Source organism: Maniola hyperantus, chromosome 9 (assembly GCF_902806685.2).
Source record: "Maniola hyperantus chromosome 9, iAphHyp1.2, whole genome shotgun sequence".
Lineage (NCBI taxonomy): Eukaryota > Metazoa > Arthropoda > Insecta > Lepidoptera > Nymphalidae > Maniola > Maniola hyperantus.
This window is the reverse complement of record NC_048544.1, coordinates 4144382-4164486: the sequence shown is the minus strand read 5'-3', so window position 1 is coordinate 4164486 and position 20105 is coordinate 4144382. Positions and strand designations below refer to the sequence as shown.

General features: G+C 36.9%; 1 protein-coding gene across 12 annotated transcripts in view; it reads right to left on the bottom strand.

Moving 5' to 3' along the window:
• Positions 1–5782: 5782 nt before the first annotated feature.
• Wdr62 (WD repeat domain 62) overlaps positions 5783–20105 on the bottom strand; it is a 105257-nt gene continuing 90934 nt past the window's right edge. For 5 of the 12 annotated variants that reach the window (XM_069500678.1, XM_069500681.1, XM_034972349.2 and 2 more), the window contains 11 exons: positions 19928–20072; positions 19318–19442; positions 18531–18657; positions 14732–18322; positions 12069–12202; positions 11361–11502; positions 10524–10616; positions 9680–9793; positions 8557–8673; positions 7686–7775; positions 5783–6990 (listed from right to left, as the gene is read on the bottom strand). In XM_069500678.1, coding sequence (XP_069356779.1) covers positions 6845–6990; positions 7686–7775; positions 8557–8673; positions 9680–9793; positions 10524–10616; positions 11361–11502; positions 12069–12202; positions 14732–18322; positions 18531–18657; positions 19318–19442; positions 19928–20072 — 4824 coding nt within the window. In that variant the 3' untranslated portion in view covers positions 5783–6844. Of the gene's footprint in view, positions 6991–7685; positions 7776–8556; positions 8674–9679; positions 9794–10523; positions 10617–11360; positions 11503–12068; positions 12203–13901; positions 14013–14731; positions 18323–18530; positions 18658–19317; positions 19443–19927; positions 20073–20105 lie in introns of all 12 variants that reach the window. The other 7 variants (XM_034972350.2, XM_069500683.1, XM_069500684.1 and 4 more) reach the window with 4 other exon arrangements.

Genomic DNA, 20105 nt, shown 5'->3' with positions numbered 1-20105 from the left:
GAGCAACGGAGCGACGTGATTTTTGCGGGTATAGTTAAAGACCTGGAGAGTGACATAGGCTGATTTTTATCCCGGAAAATCAAAGTTCCCACGGAATTTTAAAAACCCTAAATCCACGCGGACGAAGTCGCGGGCATATATCTAGTAGGTAGATAAAAAAACAAGCTTCTAAATTTTTTTCATGTTTTTATTTCTTATAAAAATGTTCGTCTTACTCTATAGTAACTATATACATTAAACAAGATTAATGTAATAAATAGCCCTTTTCAAAGTAGGTTAAAAAGAGTAACATCGCGAGTTAGTCTAGTTTCAACTACGTATTCATTAGTAAGTTAATATTAGGTATAATAAATACTTGGGTATAAAATGTAGAGCATGGACTTAAGATTTCGAGTGATGAAACAAATAAATAAGCGCAAGTAAATATACCTACTTATATATTTTCTTTTTAAAATAATTTACATACTTTTTTATTCCTCTTTATTTTATACGTATTCCACCATTTTAAAGCCTACGCAGAGGACGGACTATTACCACAAACATTTAGAATAGCGTCGCATAACGCACACGAGCGATGAATAGTACGTACGTAGCGCGAAATCCGTAGTTAGACGACAGACTTTTGTCCTCCGCGTAGTCCCTCGTCTACGCAGGCTCTTATTTTCAAGAGGTTATAGATATGGTGGTGAAGCCATGGATGATGTTGCAACTTGCTAGTAAAGATTATTATTGTATATAAGTGGTAATTTACATAATATGTAGATAGGTACATGAACTTGGCGGCTTACTGTTTTGGCGGAGGTCGCGAGGATAGGATGGTGTGAAGCGAGCAAAGATGTAGTGTAGGGTCGTTCTTATTTGTTATATGGACATCATAATCATCATCGGACAAATGTCTATTTTTTTTCGTTTTGTTCTATTTAACTATAAACTAACGTTAAGCCCGAGCATGCTATAGTCGAATTATATAATTAAACAAAGCAAATTATTGACAATTCCTTGCCTTACCTGGGCTTCCAAACTTTTTCTGCCAAATACTTAAATAGTGTTGGTGAAAGAGGTCAGCCGTCGAATTCAACTCGGTTGGGCAGCGTTCAGGAAGCTTCGAGATGTCTTATTCTCCAAAATTCCTCAGTGCTTGAAGACCAAAGTCTTCGAACAGTGCGTGCAAGCCAATTGCCATTGATGACATATGGTCCTCACAACCCGACCATTTCACATCACTATTATTTTAATGGCAATATCATTATTTTACAATTTGAGATTAGCTTATGTCAAAATGCTTTGTTTAATTAAAAATTCGAGCATAGTTTTGGAACCCTAGCTAGATCCATTTCTAAAAAGCAGCTTACCGCTTTTTAGAAGTAGTAACAACAATAATTGCAGTAAAAAAATAAGATGATATTTAAGTGTTCATTCTATGTCAAATTTATAGTTATAATATAAGCTAAATATCAGCAAACAGTTAGTCATACTCGTGGTTTAAAATAACCATAGATATGAGATAATCACAATATTGTTAAAAAAATAACAAGTATGCGTAGATATAAGATAAATTATACCTACATATTAATGTAAAGTTATGCTTCATACATAAAGCGTGCAATAAATAAATGATTGTGAACCAGTTTCTCATTTCCCGCACAATTCCATATTCATTTCAATCCTTTAAAATTAATAAATCGTTCATTAATCGGACGTAAACAGTATATTAACTTACATGTGTTATTTTACTTACCTACTTTCCCTATCATCTCAAGATCAAGATGTAATCCATGTCAATTCATACTGGATGTATGCTTACGCTGGCCATACACGATCAAGTTTACCGTCAAGTTTGCAGCGGACTTGAAGCGGCGCGGTCCACAGCCATAGCCATACACCGTTAAGTTTACTAGACGCCACTTCAAGTCCAACGCAAAACTTGACCGTGTTTGGCCAGCCTTAGTAGGTATATGACTTTATATATCACCAACGTTGATAGAGTTCAAGAGTCGAAACACTTCAGTGTAAACTAGACCTTAACTGGCTCGTTTTAAAGCTCAACTTTATCTATATATCTACATAATTGCCAACGAGCTAACGCACCAATAATTGGAAACGTCAAAATTGTAAATCGGTGGTAACGTATTTTTTACATTAAATTAAGAGTGTTTAGATCCATTTTAACTCTGCCGGTGTTGTTTCGACGCTCGAATACTAGTAACGCTGCGAGTTAGATGAAAAATCTTGTACTAAGCACATTGTTAGTTCTTAAAGATGCTGGTATACTGTTTGATAAATAAAGTCAACACAGAAGTTTTAAACCTGAGCAGTAGGCAAGTGTTATAACCTTATATTATAATAATTGCAAATCCAAGATAAATTCCTACAAGTTCCACCGTAAACGTTACCATTAAAATTTAAAGTGTGTAAGTAATAAAAAAAACTTGGTGTCATTAATAAAATGAAAAATAATTTCAAATAAAGCAATAACTGTAACCAAAAAGTTAACTGTAATAGTTTTGAAAACTACCCTCAATAAAAGGAAAATAAAGTGTAAAAAAGAAACAAAAAAATACTCTCGTAATAATTATTATTGTGTAATATCGTACATAATACTTCTAAACATTATTTATATAACATTAGTCTTTTTCATAAATGGCATTACATTTTTGAACATTAAATAAAAACATTAATTAATTATCTACAATGTCAGGTCAACGACCTTTCGTATAGTTGTTAATGTACATTTTTGAACTGTCAAATATGTTTTTACTCTTTACACCATTGTGGCTAATTCCTTTGTACACAATCTCTAAACTAAACTAAAATATCACGTATAAATCTATTGCTATCCCTTTCATAATGTTGCTGCTTGCGGAAAAGGAAAGCACTAGATTTAGACCTGTTAATTTAGTTTAGTTTAGAGATTGTGTACTAGAGAATCGGCCCCATTGTTTCTTTAAAATTAAAATGAACGTTAAATACAAAAAAAAGTGTACTGGTGAGTACTTGTAAATAATGTAATACAAAAAAATCTCACCACCTTTATTACCTTTGCTCGTCCTAAAAATGTAAAATTCTTTGATAAAATATAATCATTTACACTTAAAATTATAATCATTACTATTATTATATTACTAAATCCGTAAAATACTATTAACATTTACATATAACTTAACCTTTACAGGGCCGTCAAACTTTAAAAATATATTTGACAGTTATCAAAAAATTATCTATAATGCGTAAATTAAGATAAAGTACTTGCCATATTTAACATGACAGGAGAGCAAATATGGCGAGTCCTTTCTCAAAATTTACGCACTATATAATGCTTACAAAATAACTTCTCACGCGCCATTTTAACAAACTTCATGTCAAAAGTACGATTTTAGTCCTTATTTTAAAGGTGAACCGTACTTTTGGCATGACAGTTGACCCATGGAGTTAAAATGGCGCGTGAGTAGTCATTTAGTACGGACTATAACGTATACTCCATCCGAGTTTGTAAATAACAAAAGTTTTTATTATTAAGAATAATAATATGACAGTGAATTTAAATAAAACCAAGAAATAGCAGAGTTAAACCACTTTTTATGAAAATAGTTCAAAGAAAAGAAGTTTGTTAACCCACTTGGAATATAAGTACTACAAGTAACTAACGTAACAAATATCTCTCATGCCATCTCTTTCAGTAAATGAACAAAACGTCAGTATTAAGCTAAACAGGCATTCGGCTAATTTATTTCTATACACTCTTAACTAAATTAATCAATTCTTCTCATTCAGGAAAGTCAATTAGTTAATTGAACTTAACTATATCATTTACTAAAGCTTTCATTGATTACAGTTGTGGCGCTATTTTTCTTTTTAATTTATAGACTAGCGCTTTGCTGCTATCAGATTTGCAGACAAGTGATGATGCAGCCTAAGAAAGCGCGCTTGCCAAGAAGATGCCTATTCACTCTTAACTTGAAGTTAGCCATATTAAAATTGGAGGAGAAAACTGACGCTGGAACGGCGTCCCATATCCTAGCGGCTCGAATTAGAAACGTGGAGGAAAATCGCTCCGTACGTGTAAATGGAAAGTACTGACAAAGATAAACAAAGTTTCGAAAGAGGGACACTATCCGAGAGATATTCTACGCAACAATAATATTAATTAATAAAATGAATAAATAAGTAAAAACAGTTTGTAAATTGTGACATATCGAGACCTTACAATATAATGATAACATTGACTCGTGGGCGTTATTTACATTGACTGTTGACGGGCAAAGCTCGTACTGGCCGAGATGTCAGTCATACTGGGAAAATAATAATAATTGACAGTTATTTAAGCCGTCAATGACCGTCAAATAATCAAGACGCTCACCTGAAGAGTGGGGTGGAGTCGCAGCTTCTTTTTTGAAAACAACTCAAGGCTGAAATCTATAGAGCGTACTTTGACTTTGCTCAGATAGTGTTAAAACCAGACAGCGTTATATCACTAGCATAAATCCGTCTCGTTTTAACTGTATCCTAAGTCTGAGCAAAGTCAAAGTCAAAGTATAGATCTCAGCCTAGCTAAGACCGAGATCCGAAGAGCGCATTTTGACTTTGCTCAGACTTGAGAGTGTTAACACGACACAAACTTATGTAGAAACATATATCTGACTCGTCTTAACAAATTCTGCAGTGTAAGCAAAGCTAAAGTACCATCTATAGATCCCTGCACAAGCTTTATTAATTTTGGCACAGCGGCAGCGATTCCACCGCACACTCTTTGGATCTCTTCCGTGTTTTATTCACATCATACCAATTTCAACCGTATGAAGAAAAAATAAAGATTAATTTTTTTATCAAAAAATAATGGTTCACTCCAGAGTCGTCCGTAGACATGCGTCAAACCTGAAACCCAACCACGATACTTTTAAAACTTGATTACTTTTGGGAAGCTGAAACTGTCTATTGAACTCTCTAACCCACAGATATGCTCGTTACTATTAGAACGAATAAGTTTTAAACCAACAAATGAAATACAGTAGGAGTTTAAAAAAAAGGTACAGTAGTACCAAGAATATATGTAGTGCTGAAAATCGGAGTTAGTATATAACTAATAACTTTAGTATAAGACAAGTATAAAATATACTTAAAAAATGCTTCGCCGTTTATTTTGGAATGAACAATTTAAATGCTACGAATGACTTTAGGTGAATCTTCACAATACACCGAAATAACACATACGCCTTAAAAGAAATTCCTTCCACATTATTTTTACCGTTGAAAATATCAGGTGTTAATAAAAATTATTATTTAATAATATGATCAAATTTTGCCGCCTCTGTTAGACGATTGTGGTTGTAGAAAATGTATGATTTGTATAGTTATATACGAAATTATTTGCAAAATAACGTCTTTTTAGATTTACAACGTTTATTCTTATCTGGAGTTACCACGACCGATTATTTTTGTGAAAGGTTTCACTTTTAGTTTTTGAAAAAGCGTAAAAAAAATATTTGCAAATAACAATAATTCGAATTTTACCAATAAGCTGATGGTATTTTAAAAATACATGTTCTTCGTTACCTAATTTTCACAATTTTTCGAAGTAAAATTTTACTATCGTTCAATTATATTATTAACTAGCTTATGCTCGCGACTTCGTCCGCGTGGACTACATAAATTTCAAACCCCTATTTCACCCCCTTAGGGGTTGAATTTTCAAAAATCCTTTCTTAGCGAATGCCTACGTCATAATAGCTATCTGCATTCCAAATTTCAGCCCGATCCGTCCAGTAGTTTGAGCTGTGCGTTGATAGATCCGTCAGTCAATCAGTCAGTCAGTCAGTCACCTTTTCCTTTTATATATTTAGATACACAATAATCGAAAATACAATCAGCGAAATTTATGTCACAAATTTTCTAATAACATTGATTTTATTATTAACATTAGTCACATTAATTATTCCACAATCACAAATTTCACAATTCCAAGATCCAATTATTGAAAACATTTTGGAAGTTAATACTTCAACAACATACATCATATTTTATGTTTTAAACTCATGATATAGCATCTACAGATATACCAACTTCCAACACTGAGTTTGAGGGTAGGATCGATAAATAAACCATCTGGCCTAACTAGACTGGGCATAGTTTCCGGCAGCCAAATAGTCGTGTCTGACCTACGATGCGAGTGCACGCTCGTAAAGATATTGTTCCACGCGCTCGTGTACTCTGTACGGATGAGCACTCACACTAATGCAGATGGCGAACGCAGGGTGCGGCACGACGCGCGGGCTGGTATGTTCCGCTCCCTTGCATCGTTCACCCCACTGACGCCTAAAAATACTATTACAACGTTAATAGGCTAGCCGACCTTTAATTGGTATATCTATAATTGCTACAATTATATGCACATTTTCATAAGATTTTTGATAACATTTAATTTTTATTGAACTTTAACGATCATACAAAGTCGCCAACGTTAAAAGAACATCGAAACTCTTTGAAGTCAAAGTAAAACGGATGTTAATTTAATTACTTTAAAATCGTTTTTTCAATATCGGATATTCTTTTACCATGTTTCTGCTTTGGACGATGGCGATAAATGTATGAGCTAATTCAAACCTTAAAACAATCGCTGTTAGGTTCATTTTACTCTTTACCAGAATTTTATTTTGCACGGTTCTGAATGCCGTATTACGAGTAGTTTATTTCCAGCCAAACAGTATAATGTGCCCGTGTGTTTATCATACACGTATTTAACACCACTACCCGTTGTTCATACTCAAAAACAATGTTTATAATCGTCATATTTTCGAAAAGTTAACACTACGATTTAACACATAGTCTATTCGTTCACATTTCACATGTACTAGCTGTTCTGGTCTCTAGGAGTAGGGGGGAGACTCTGTGGACTTTGCGGGAATTGGTTGACCATTTTGCTCTGCATCATGTTCAGCAAAATGTCGGAATACTGTTCGATCAGGGACATCGCTGGGTTCCCAGAGTCGTTTGGGTCTGGGAAAAAATATGGTGTATTAAAATTGGTATCTAAGGGCTCTTTTCTGGAAACGCGGCGCGTTGCGCGTCGCGTGGTACGTCACGTCGCGCTGTTAACTCAAACGTTATTAAGGCCATGTATGAAAGCGTTTATGCAGAAGCGTTTGCTTGTTATATGGCGTAGATGACGCGCGACGCAACGCACCACACGACGAGCAACGCGCCGCGTCTAAAGAAAAGAGCAATAGTTTTAAGGTTAGGAACTGACAAATTAATGGAACAAGTCATTTAAAAAGTTTTCAAAAACCCGACTGGTTTACACTGCATCTTTTTCAGCCCGCATATTAAAGCACATAATATCCGCCATTTTGATTTTTTAAGATTTTTATGTACCTACCATTTAGTAGTTAACCATTAGTCTTACGCACCATCTCAACGGACGAAAGAATCGCGGCGATAGTCTCGCCGTGCCACCAAAGTCGATACAACTCTTACAGACCAATCTTCACAGGGCGATACTATCGCCGACGATAGTAGGTCGGACTGGTTGCAATTCCCTCCCCGTGAAGGTGGAGATGGCGCCGAGATGGCGCCTTGATGGCAGTGTCAGCTACCTATTACCGCACACGGGCATTTTCGGAGATTCTTCTTCATTTTTCTGGTTGCGGTTTAAGAGATATTTTTCTCGAGATAAAACGAATACGTGAACTAACCTCTGTTGTTCAGATGCTCCCCTTCACCATTAGTCGCTCGCACCGCGCCGCGGAGTACTTTCTGCGTCTCCAGGATTGCAGCTTCGAGCCCTGTTGGATGGCAAAACACATAAGCAACGTTAATAACGTTTCTGATACAAATCGCTAAGGTTGGGAATGTCCCTCCGGCGTCCGTATTTCCTGCCAAGTATACTTAGGTACGTTCAAGGTGAAAGCGCAAGGCAAGCTCCAACTTAGACCTCGACCATGAAGCGTAAGCCTATCCTGTCATAAAAAGCGACACGATTCTGAGAAAATATTAGATCAGTAGGAGTCAAAGCAGTATATGTTAGCACGTGAGTAAGAGTGCTTTTCACAGAAAAAAACGGTGAAGCAGAGACGTTTTTCATAGACCAATTAGATAATTGGTAAATTACGTGATAACTTTATTACGTCATCTCTCATAATCTGATTAGTCGAAAACACGTCTCCGCTCCGCTTCGCTTCAGTTTGTCTATGTAAAGGGCTTCTGAGCTCAAGCACGTAATTTCGTTTTCCTTGCTCAAGCAGCTTAATGCGCCCGTCAAGCAGCTTAAGCGTTGACCTCTCATTTCGTACTTGATCGTCCGTACTCATATGTGGTCAAACAAAGTGACGCGCGATTGAGCTATGCTTGATCAAAACGGTCGCGAACACTGTCCAACGTCGTGTCAAGCAAAAAATATAAAAACGCGTCAATAACGGGGCAAACGGGGCAATAACGTAAATGCTTGACTCAAGCATCAAGCAAGCATTGTAGATAGTCAACATACTTGGCTCGATCAAAAATTTTGTGCTTGCCATCAAGCCACTGGACGGTCTCGGGAGCCCTATATAATAAGTGAAGTCTCACCGCTAATATCCGCCGCGCAGTCGGGCTCCCTTTGCAAGGTGCGGTACAATTGAACCACTTTGCTGGCCGTCTTCGTCAACTGCTCCGTCAACGCCGAACAGAGCTGAGACGACGACACTAATCGAATTGAAACACGACATTTTAAATTAATATCAGATTAAACACAAGAGTTTCTTGTAGCGCAAAGTTGAAAACATTACATAACCTAAAAAGTCTCTAAATAGTTATTTGTGAGGCTGAAATCTGAAAAGTCAGAATATAATTTAGACTACTATATCGTACTGAGCTATAAGTGAGGCAAAGTAAATACCATATTTAAACAAACATTATGGCTCATCTCTAAACTAAATTCACAGGTCTAAATGTAGTGCTATTGTTTTGCACTGGAAGCGTTATGAAAGCAATAAAGATAGCAATGTATTTAGACCTGTCATTTTATTTAAGAAATTATGGACGAGAATAAAATATCAAATAAAGTAACAAAGGGACATAATTCAACAACAAAAATTAAGTAGTAAGTTTATATTAAAACTTAAATGAAATGATATTGTGAGTGTTAAGAATATAAATGATGTTCATGTTTCTGTACTAAGATGTATTTCAATTTGTTTTCGAAACCGGGTGCTAAAAGTAATGCGACTAATTATGTTAATATTTCTAACAATTTTACGTGAGTTTTGCGTTAGTATAAAGCTGGGTTATCTACTATATTCGCGAACCTTTATCATTTCTGATGAGAGGCTATGGCTGTAGCTAGTTACCACCCTACCGGCAAAGCCGTGCCGCCAAGTGACTTACCGTTCCGGCATCTCAAAAAGAAAGCGCAGTACCTATGCCTGCGAAAGGACGTAGACGTTTACATGAGAGAAATTTAATAGCGCGCAAGTGTGCATTCCCACTCTGTCGTGACGATAAATAGTCGTGCAGAGTTTACAGCGTCATGGCATATTATTTGAATGGAGGTGTTCACATTTAGGACAGCACGACTCATTTCTAACAACGCTACAACGATAAATTACGGTGACGACATAGTGGGGACGCGCCGTAAGACTATAGATTTGCAATTGCCTGCGTGTATAGTACAACGTTCTACGTGCTGTTAGTGATGAAAATGAAGACATACAATTCGCGTCTCCCGGTGACTCCTGCTTCGGGCGTTGCGGTTTGTTGTTAGACGTTAACCGCGCGGTTACCTCGCGAGCCTTGGCCGATATATCGCGCTCACTGCCGCTCCGACCTGAGACAAGGAGTCGGTAAGGAATGTCCGAACTACCATTACTATAAGAACTCTGTCGTGCCTACATGCAAAGCGCATGGGGCATGGCGTCGCGCAAGAGAGGTACCGGCGCACGTTCGTAAGTTCCCGGAGCCTCTTACCATACGCTGAAGATGGCCACCAAGGGAGTTTTAGTTTAGTGTGTAGAAATCCCACATAACCCGATCTCTCCTCAAAGATATTGGGTATCTTAAGATTTCCCTTCCGTCAGAAAAAAATGTATAAGTATACTTTATTTTTCCTTAGTTTGCTTAAGAGATAAACAAATCGCAGAAACCTTCTTGTAGGAACAAGTAAACCTCCTGGAGTTAGCTTTTTTTTTCACTCATATTATGATGATTTAAACTATGGCAAGAGGGATAGCTGTTAAAATATGTTTTCTTGTGTTACTGCGAGTAGAAGAATGGTCGTTAGAGTAATAAATACAGAAATAACTGAAAAGAATCAAAATAATAAAATAAAATCAGAATTTTATGACAGACAACTTCTAATAATATGCAGCCAGACTAAAACTGAATAGGTAACCGCACACTTTTTTCCTTTCATAACGCCTAGCCTACCTACCTATACATCGAAAATGGTTATGGTTGTTATGCAGTTTATTTCGAAGGGTTACTTTCATGTACGATTGTGACGATGCGATGATGATTGATTCCCAAATAGTCAATATCAGCATCAAAACTAATCTTACCTAATCTCCTCGTCCCTCGATCAGCAGAAGCGGCCCTCGGTCTCTGCACTTCTCCCTCAGCTTCTGAACTGGACTCGGAACGCGCGACGCTCGCTGAAACAGTCCTTATGCAGTGCGACATAAAGGCGACTATCGCGTGCGTGCACGTGTAGGCCACTATGTTAGCATGTTAGCGGTATAAATGAATTTAGCTTGTTTATGTCTAGATTGAATGACTCCAGTCTGTGGCTAATTATGTAGATATTTGTTGCTTGTGTTCAGAAACTTATTTCTTTATTGGCACGAGTTATAGGTACTAAGCGTTAATCAGAGAGTATAAAATAAAATAAAAATATTTTTTATGCAATTAAACTTGTACTAGAACTTTTGAATCGTCAAATGCATCTACCACTGGTTCGGAATACAATCATTTTCAGTAACTTATTAAAACCCTATCACAAAAAAAAACCGTCATCCAAAGATGAATTCTAAATTGATTTTCGTTAATTTATAGATAAGCGCTTGGCTGCAATCAGACTTGCTCGCAAGTGATGATGTAGCCTAAGAAATTATAATATTAAAAAGGTAGGTTTTCCTTGGTTCGTATGAACGCAACCCAATACACGCAATGTACGAACGCAGAAGTCGAAACCTATTAAATAGCTATAGTCTATAGTTGGGTTGTTTGGTACACACGAATGCACTGCGTACCGTGATAAAAACGCTGTGTTTTCGTTACACAGCGTTGCGTTTGTACGCACCAAGGAAACCCTACCTTAAGTAAGATTTTAGACATGTTAGGACTGAACTACTGTGAACTTAACAAATAAATCTTATTTGTAACCTAACCTTCCTCACCTGTGCTGTATGAGTTAGATAAGCCACGCCGCCTGGCTGTGTTCGCGGCGGCCTTATTGGCCGAGCTAATGGTGGGTCTCATCAGACCCCCAACGCGGGGAGGCTGCGTACGAGAGGGGGTGGGGTCGGATTCAGAATCGCTCTGTGGACAAAATGGAAAGTTTGAAGTTTGACGGACGTTTTTATCAGTTCTGGGATAGACTTGCCGCTTATACCTAAAGGTACGCTTATATAGGCAACTGAGTTTCCTCAATTCCAGGCAATTTAGTCATTATGACGTATTACTGCAATACTCAGCAATACCTGAAACTTTCAGCAATGATAAGCAAAATAATTGCTCCAGATTAATCCATACGTGTTGCCGAGCAACAATTGCTTAAAAAATTGCCCATGAAAGCGCACCATAAGAAATTTCACGTAAAATAACAAAATTACTTAGATTCACAGCCGTATTCTGTACGGTTGTAATACTTAACAACTTTTAGATTACTCTAAAGACCTATGTCCAGCAGTAGACGTCTATCGGTTGATGATGATGATGATGATGATGATTCAAGGGACGGACTAACAAATTCCTGAAAGGCCGGCAACGCATTGGCGGTTCCTCTGGTGCTGCTAATGTTCATGAGCGGCGGTAATCACTTAACATCAGGTGACCCGCCTGCTCGTTTGCTCGCTATTTTGATTTAAAAAAAGGTAGTATCTCACTTGGTTGTTCAAAACGCCGACACTGGAACTCCTAGTCATGTTGGACTTGTTGTTATACCGCGGTGCCGGTCGCACGAAGCCACTCGGCGATTTGCTCGAGTTCTGGTTGATTTGTTGGGTGGGTTTGGTTGACGCTACATAAAAATCACACATTAAAACATGTACTCTATTATATTTACAGCAAGGTACGGTGTAAAGGCGGCCTTATCACTTCTAGTGATCTCTTCTAGGCAACATATGTGAAATGAAAGGAAATTCGGTTGGAGGAGGTTGCATGGAAAATGGTTAGTGTACTTAGCAGGCGATGGATGAAATGTAGTAATAAAATTATTATGTGCCAAAGTCAAAGTCAAACGATTTATTCAAAATAGGTAATAAATTACTCTTTTTGATAGTCAGATATTGGATTTGTAAGGTATAGTGGTGATAATTATTACCCAAACGTAAAACTAAAGCTACGAGGGTTCCAAACGCGCCCAGGTCTGAGTAGAGCCCACAACAAACTCAGCCAGGTATTCTTTTTATTATCACCACTTTACAAAATTATTTAATTATTTAAATCCATCCATTTGTGCCATCTCAACCTGTCGCGGACTATACCTATAACTCTATATTATTATAATATACTAAATGATGCCAGCGCTTTCGTTCGCGTTGATTTAGTTTTTTCTAAAGAAAGGCCCGTCTCCAGGGTGAGCTTTCTCTGTACCAAATAGATAATGCCCGCGCTGCGATCTCATGCCCGTGGATTTAGGGTTTTGAAGAATCTCGTGGAAACTCTTTGATTTGCACACTTTCGCATTTATGATATTTTTATGGAGTATAGATTTTCATCATAGGTTTTGCCCGAATTATTCGTAGGTTACTCCGCAGAAACCTTTTATTTCGGGATAAAAGGCAGTCTTTAACGATATCATATCCATGCACATTGCACAATCATATCGATCGTTGCTCAGTTACTGGATTAAAGGACAACCCAACAAACATAGACAACAATTTTTTTTTAGTGGGAATAAATTTTTTTATAAAGTTTATTAGTAATTAACTAAATTAAAAGATAAAGATATTTTATAATTAGTATAAAACCATGCACAATCCACATACATGCTAAGCTTGGTAAACGGTAACGAACACAAAGATATTGTATAAAAAGACCTGGCAAAAAATTCAGATGCGGAATTCGGTTTCAACCGAAAAAAACATGTTTCCAAAGTACATATGTTATTTTTATTTCCCAACACCAAAATGACTGCCTAAGAAAATAAAAAAGTTACCCTGTTTCTTCATACTGTTACCTAATAATGTGGTAAAAAGACCGAAAATCCCAATCACCAGTAAACTAATGTCATAGGTTACGAAAGGAGAAATATTTAACTCGAGAGAAAATTAAAAAAAATAGGTGATGTGTTTGAATTTTTAGAGGTTGTTACTTGGGAGTTAACATATTAGGTTGAGTCAAATGCTATACTCTATCGGCGGAAAGAAGTTAGTCTAGCACTCTCTTAGTTACGTAATCCCATACAAATGATAAGAGCTCAAAACCTCAGAGGTTGTTAACCATTTTGAGTCACCAATTGTTTCAAAACTCATTCGAAATTCAATTCGAAAAAGTTTTGAAAAGAACATTGCAAATTCAATTGGAAAACATAGTTTCGTTTGTGATTGGTTAGTGTATCAAAATGATTAGCGCCCACTGAGATTTTTGGCTCTATCATTTGTATGAGAATATGTAAAAGAGAAAATGCTATACCAACTTGTTTCCGTGGATAGGGTATAGGAGGAAGATAGGTGTTATCTAATGCTGTGTATCCAGAATCCCACCACCACAATTACCTTGCGGCGTCCGTGGTGCCGGCACGGGTTTGGCGGCGAGGTCCGACAGTGATATGGCGCGCCTCATCCCCGTCTCTTCGGGCTCCGAAGAGGACAGGTGGTTGCGCGCTGCTGCACACGGCTTTCGTTAAACCACATGCATGGTTCATTAAACCCAACTTGGTCAAATATCATGCTAGTTACTGTTTACGCCAATCTTTTATAACGCTCAACGCCTGTTATACTATTTTCTATTGAACACATTACTAGTATTTCGGTGACGTTAAAATAGAAAAAATACTGATTTTGCGATTTCGACTGTGGACAAAAATTTGAAGTAACTTGCAATTATTATTTTTTCGATTTATTGTACGCGTAGCAGCATCTATCGAGAACAAAGTCTGTGACGTAAACTTTAATAAAACTGCACCAACAATTTACTCAATTTTCTAAACAATAATTTATTGCGTTAACTAAAAAATAATGCAATGGTTGAATAGAAAATAGATTGATAGAAGATCAAGAAGTCTATTAATAAACGTAATACAACTAGAAATTTAAATTTGACCAATTTGAGACACAGGCAACAGCAATATTGCTTTCAATAATCATAAAAAAATCGTGCGATGACAATACAAAAATGACATGCTAACATCGCAATGAAGCCATGATTTGTGATGTGTTGTGATCAGTGAAATCAAATAAACGGGGTACTGTTTCGGTCTATAGGGGAGTCACAAGATATCACAAATATAGCTAAAGCTAGACCTATAAACAAACTTAGAACCAAAGTAAAATCTAGAAGCGCAAAAAAGGATCGCCACGACATCTATGTCTCATGCGAGTCCAACCTGTTATTGGTGAAAATTTCGACGGCAGAACGGGAGTTATGGGCAACTTTCGAACTAAACCCCTTAGGACATGTCCCGAATTTAAAACCGGTCGTATTCTACTAGACGATGCAACATATTGATTTTCCGCATACATTCTGGGTGGTTCTCGAATTATTTTTCTGAACGGCACTTTTGGCCTGTTAAAACCGTAAAAAGTCATCCTTTTAGGTGAATTTGTACAGCTAGAACTTGTTGTCGACGATTCGTAGTTTTCACTGTCCAAGTGTACATCAGTTTTCGGTATTACCATTTCGTTATAAACCCTCTGTGGTAGCGACTTTCGCGGTTTCGGTACGTTTTGAAACGTATTATTTAACTGTGCCTTAGGTTCAGGGTCACTGACTTCGATATTTTCATTACCAGCGTCGTTGGATACATCTACGCCCCCAACAGTCAAACCGATTTGATCCGTATCCAATATATCTGGTAAACTCAAATTCCGTTTGATTTCTTTATTTTCGGAATTTTCAGTATCTGTATCAGCTTCTTCTAAAGTTAGAGAAGCAAAGTTTGGAACAGTATTTTGTTTATTCGCTAACTTTTCAAACTTTCTAGACAAAACTTTAACTAGACCTTTTCCATCGTTAATATTGGTTTTCAAAGGTTTCATACGCCACTCTTTTAATATTTTCTCCTGTAACATTTTTCGTTCTTCCATTTCTACCAACTTGTTAATGATTTCTAGCTTACGCTCGATATATTTGTATTTTTCGAAATCGTCATTTCCCGGAGCTATATTTTCTTTGGCTTTAATATTTTGGCCGCTATGAGAAGGGATGGGTTTATCTAGTTGATTTTTGGCGAACTTCAGATTGGTCTGATCTTTAATAGTCTTGCTATATTTTTTATTCTCTTGTTCTGCGTAGTAATCTAATGAATCTTTTGCAAAATCATGACTGTCTTCAATAACATCTAAAGAATCCATACTCACGTGAGTCATCTTTTCTGCCCTTTGCTGCATAGCACAAACTTCTAGACTATCCATTTGCATTTCAGACCTATTTTCATTTACATCCTTTTCTTTGACAAAAACATCAAAAGTTTTCTCTGTATTATCATGTGTATCTTCTACGTTTGAATTCTTGTCTTCTTGTTTCCTATTAGATATATAATTTTTATTTTGCAATCCATCCAGTTTAGCTTTGTATTGGGAGGTTATGGAAGAACTAAGTGTAGATTTTTCTAAACCGGCTTTTAATCGGTTATTAAGCTTAATGGAAGACGTTCTTTTAATGGGTTTAGGAGGTTTATGTGGCACAAATTCCATCGTTATTTTGGCATCATTATTATTTTTATTCTTTTGACTGGAATCCCTCTCTAGGCTCTTTGTTGTGTTATTATATTTAGAAACGTTGGCTTTCTCTTTGTTTTGTTGGTTCTTATTAATTTTAGTTTGAGTATTCTTTCTAATTTGTTCTTCAAATTTTTCTAGATTCTTTTTTACATGAGAATTCCGCTTTTCCATTAAATTTTTTAATGGATTTGGTTTGGATGCTGGTTCTAAGACAACTTCAAAGCTACAGCTTTGGGATTTCACCATTGCATTTGAATCGCAGCCTTCCATTTCACTCTTGTACTTATGTTTATCGATGAATTTTGGTTGGAGTGATTTACTTGTATTTATCATATAATCTGCTTTTTTCAACCTTGGTATTTCATCAACCTGTTTCTTTTCTTTGCTATACTGTTGAATGTTATTTCCATCAAAGTAATATGCAATATTTTTAGCTGGTGGTGGTTGTTTCGAAGCAGAGTCATATAAGCTTTTGGAACGCGTAATAGTTTTATGACCAGAATATTCTCCGGCTGGAACATCAAATCCATAGATTTTCTGTGCTGACGGCTTTTGACTAATAACGACTGGTGCTTGATCTTTATAATCTATTTTTGGACTACATCTTTCAGCAAGGTAATTATTATACATATACCCGGTTAAGTATGGCACATTGTTTGGACTTGAGCCATAACTTTTTGATGTATTATCAAATTCGTAACAGCTTTGGCTATTCGGGACTCCTGTAGGGTTATTTTTGTGGCGGATCGGCCTGGTTCCTTCAAAGAGCATTTCCAAGGGAGCACTTTTTGTACATTCAGAGTCATCAGATAAAACACTTTCCAGGGAGTTACAATTAGTTCTTGACATCGGATTGTCGTTGTCGAGAAATTCATCTGACAAGATTGATTCTTGACTACAACTTGGTTTCATATATTTTTTCTGGTTCAAGAAGAAACTAGCACTGCTATGTCTGTGACTTTCTAAATATTTCATGTCAGGTTCATTAATGTTTTCGGACGAACAATTTTGAGAATCATTCAAATTGTATCGACTTTCTGTGAATTTAGCTTGTTGGAATGCAACCTCATTGCCATATTTAAGGAATATTTCATTAGATACAGTAGAACAGTTAGAATGATCACTTAACACTGACTCATTGGATCGAGTTATACATCGCTTAGTTAGAACGCTTTGACATCTATACATATTGTAATTTGGATACATGTCTTCATCTATAATATCATCTAGATTCGATGGCATATTTCGTGGCAAAGTTGAACTTTTCTGAGAAGTATAAACCATTTTGACAGGCACTGCAGGTTTGTCATAATTCCCATAAATTTCATAATCGGAAACTGCTCTTCGAGGCATAGTGTTTCTTTTATTATGTTTTCTGCAAACTTTCTTAGAATAAAGTTTATTCTTGCAACTAACATCTTGGCTTAAACTACAATCTTCAAGGGAATCTGATGAGAAATTCCCATCATCTTTTTCCTCGAATTCTTTAGTCGGTTGTAAATCTAAATCACTTTGAACATTTGGTTCAAATTCATCTAAATCACCATACTTTTTTGTTATTTCTGCAATCATTTTTTCTGTATCACTCTTAATAGTGTCTACAATGTTTCTGCTATCTTTAATTTTACTATCAAGACCTATAAAAAAGCTAAGTGAATTTCTTTTTCTCGTGTCAATAGCACGTTCTTTTGGATTTTCTTTCTTTTGATTATTTTCATGTTCCGCAATTTTGTCCCCCCATTTACATTCTTCCGATACGGGTGAAACGGGACACGATTTATAATTTTTAAATATACTCCTAGCATTGGGCTTTGGAGTTTTCAGTTTGGGTTTTTCATTAAGATTTAAATAAAAATTTCGTGGCGGCAATTTAGGAGGTTCTTTTTCTTCACAAGCAGTGGGAAATAGGCGGTTAAAAACTTTGGATCCTGGTTTCTTACTCATGTCAACTGTAAATGATAAGTTCTGCTTCTTCGGTATATTATCTTTAGAAATTACTATGGGCTTCGTGTTTAATGGTACGTTCATGTTTCGTCTGTGATTTTGGCTTGAATCTAAGTTAACTCTTGGCGGTACATACGGCGGAGCGTTGTCAAAATATTCCGGTATGACTTTGTGGTTTAAATTCGCAGGAATGGCGTAGGGGTTTTTATTCCGAAAGTCCAAATTTACATTCTGATAGTTTAAGCTATCAAAGAAGTTAGTCGACAAGCTATCTAGATTCTCTTCGTGGCAAACGGGAGGGTTAGAAAATCCTGGTCAGCATTAAGGGGGAATACATGTGGTTAGTAACAGTGTATTGCTTCATTAACGATATTACATGAAAATGATTTCATAGCAATTTTGTTAAATAGTGACTGATTATAAGATAATCTTAGATATTATCATATTATAATTTTATTTTTGTTTTATAACCAGTCACATTAGCAACAGCAAACAATATACGTCTGCGAATTAACTTACCATAAGGTCTGGAATTGCTTGGTATGGCCATAGAGACTGGTCTATTGCGTCGCGAGCCATCCTTCTCTGGGATGTAGGAGAGATCTGTGGTGGACTGACTCGATTTAAGATTCGACCGGAACGCCACCTGGTGACAAAAGTAAAGCACAACATTCAAGGAAAGAAAGAGATTTTTTTTCAAGTTTCACTCCCTTCACACTATTTAGTCGGACTATATGTTTTGCTGATCGTGCGATATTGAGCAAATTGTAACGTATTTTTCAAAACGTACTGAAAATTCGGCCAATACGTGACGCCATCAGCGTATTTTCAAAACTGCAAATGCAGATCTTGCTGTTCTAGGAATTAATTTGTGACCTGCTAAAGCAGGTCACAAATTAATTAGGTTTTTAGGAGACCTTTTAAGGTCTCCTAAAAACCTAACAATTTTTAGTATGTTTTATACGATATACAATACACGGTGCCTGGTATTTGTAAACTATCCATTGTTACTAAGAAAGGATGATTCCTTCAACGTACTTGTAAATTGTGATAGCAACTCCACAGTATAGGGTAATGCAAGTGGTAGATAAACAAATTCCTAAAAAGCCGGTAACACATTGACGGTTTCTGTGACGCTGCAAATATTTATGGACTGCGGTAATAACTTAACATCACATGATCCGCCTGCTCGTTTTCTCGGTATTCAACACTGATAACTGCAATACTACTTCATTCCAAGACGACTATGACTGTTCATTATCACCGCCGGTATTCTCGCCAACCTGGAAACTGCACAAATACATACACTTTCTAGCTGTCTCCTAGTCTCCAATATCCTCCTTTGTAGTTCTTCTCGTCTTCTGGCCGCCTCGGGGTCCACCCTCGGCGCTGGACCACGGGACAAGTGCTGAGCTGATAATGAGTTGTTACCTGCAAAGATCATAAAAATGCCCTCAATAAGCGCAGCATGGTCTGCCAATGCTGCACTAGATGAAAAGACAACATTACACGAGATGCAGGGAGCCGCTGGATCCAAACGGCGCAAGACCTTGGCGTGTGGAAGCCTCTACAAGAGATATATGTCCAGCAGTGGACGTCCATCGGTTGATGATGACGACAAGCTATCAAAATCATTACGATCGTAATGTGTAAACGACAATTTGGATACCGAGTTTAATAAGTTGAAATTCACACGGCTAACATAGAACATGCACATTTACATATTAAGTATCCAGCAGCTGGACTTGGTTATTTTTTACAAACTCATGAGCGAAGGCTATACATTCAATATTTATCACGATCCGTGGAATGAAAATCCGGAATTTGGAAATCTAGGAATCCTGTGTTAATTGACATTATTAATCATTAATTGTTAAAAACCGAACTTAATTTAAGTTATCTATTGTTTTACTCACTGGTGATATGTGTGTCCGCTTCAAGACCACTAAGACTGTCGAAGGCTGACTTGATGTAACTTTCCCTTCGGCCCAAAGCGTCGATAGACTCACAGGAGCCCGACAGTGGGTTCCGTTCCGCATTGTCGCCTGATGGTGTCGATACCTGGACAAAACAAGCCAAAATAATGTTATAAAT